We start from the raw sequence: 694 nt of genomic DNA, 5'->3' as shown, positions 1-694 counted from the left end.
GACACCTCATACATTTTTATAATATTTGTATTAATAGATTAAAATGAATGAACCAAAATGAAGACTTGTCTCACCATGTGGACGACTCCAGTGACCCCGACCACCTCCAGCAAACCATCATCAATGCTCGGTTTCCCATAGCGACCGTCGACCTCTGACCCCCAGAGATCAGCACCTGAACCCCAGCTAGACACACACACACACACACACACACACACACACACACACACACATAAAGGATGAATGTGAAGACTTTTCCTGTACCATGAGATTTGTGTGTGTGTGTGTGTGTTACCTGGGTATATTAAGGAAGATCAGTCCCTCTATGTTGGGCAGGGGGACGTTGTGTGTGTCCACCTGTAGCTGCAGCTCTTTGTGGAGACTCCTGGTGTAACTGATCTTCTGCAGTCCGACCTTCACGTACACTCCTTTGTTATGGAACCTGTAGGGAGGGGCGGGAAGCAGAGGGGCTGATGGGAAACGTGGTCTTTACATGCAGAAACATGAAGTGGACCACAGTAAACTTACCTGCTGGTGAATTTGTCCGGCTCGTCCTCTCGGGCCAGGTGGAAGTCCAGGCTGAGCTCAGCGTCGATGCCCAGACCAAAGTAGTTGTTCATCTGAACGATCTGAGACAGAAACAGTCGAGACAGAGACGATCACATTCACAGGTACAGGGAGACCATGTGACTCT

At 49.0% G+C, this 694-nt stretch overlaps 1 protein-coding gene across 1 annotated transcript; it reads right to left on the bottom strand.

Annotated features, from left to right (window-relative positions):
• Positions 1-74: 74 nt before the first annotated feature.
• Positions 75-638, bottom strand: LOC111650003 (diacylglycerol kinase theta-like; the record flags this gene model as incomplete). Its single annotated transcript, XM_023399748.2, has 3 exons — positions 529-638; positions 296-442; positions 75-186 (listed from the first exon to the last, which is right to left on the bottom strand). Coding segments are annotated over exons 1-3 (351 nt in total), but the record flags the coding sequence as incomplete, so codon positions are not given.
• Positions 639-694: the final 56 nt, after the last annotated feature.

Source organism: Seriola lalandi, unplaced genomic scaffold, assembly GCF_002814215.2.
Source record: "Seriola lalandi dorsalis isolate HSWRI2012SDOR001 ecotype SW California unplaced genomic scaffold, Sedor1 jcf7180001965842, whole genome shotgun sequence".
Classification (NCBI taxonomy): Eukaryota; Metazoa; Chordata; class Actinopteri; order Carangiformes; family Carangidae; genus Seriola; species Seriola lalandi.
The sequence above is the reverse complement of the archived record's forward strand: the minus strand, read 5'-3'. Positions and strand labels throughout refer to the sequence as shown.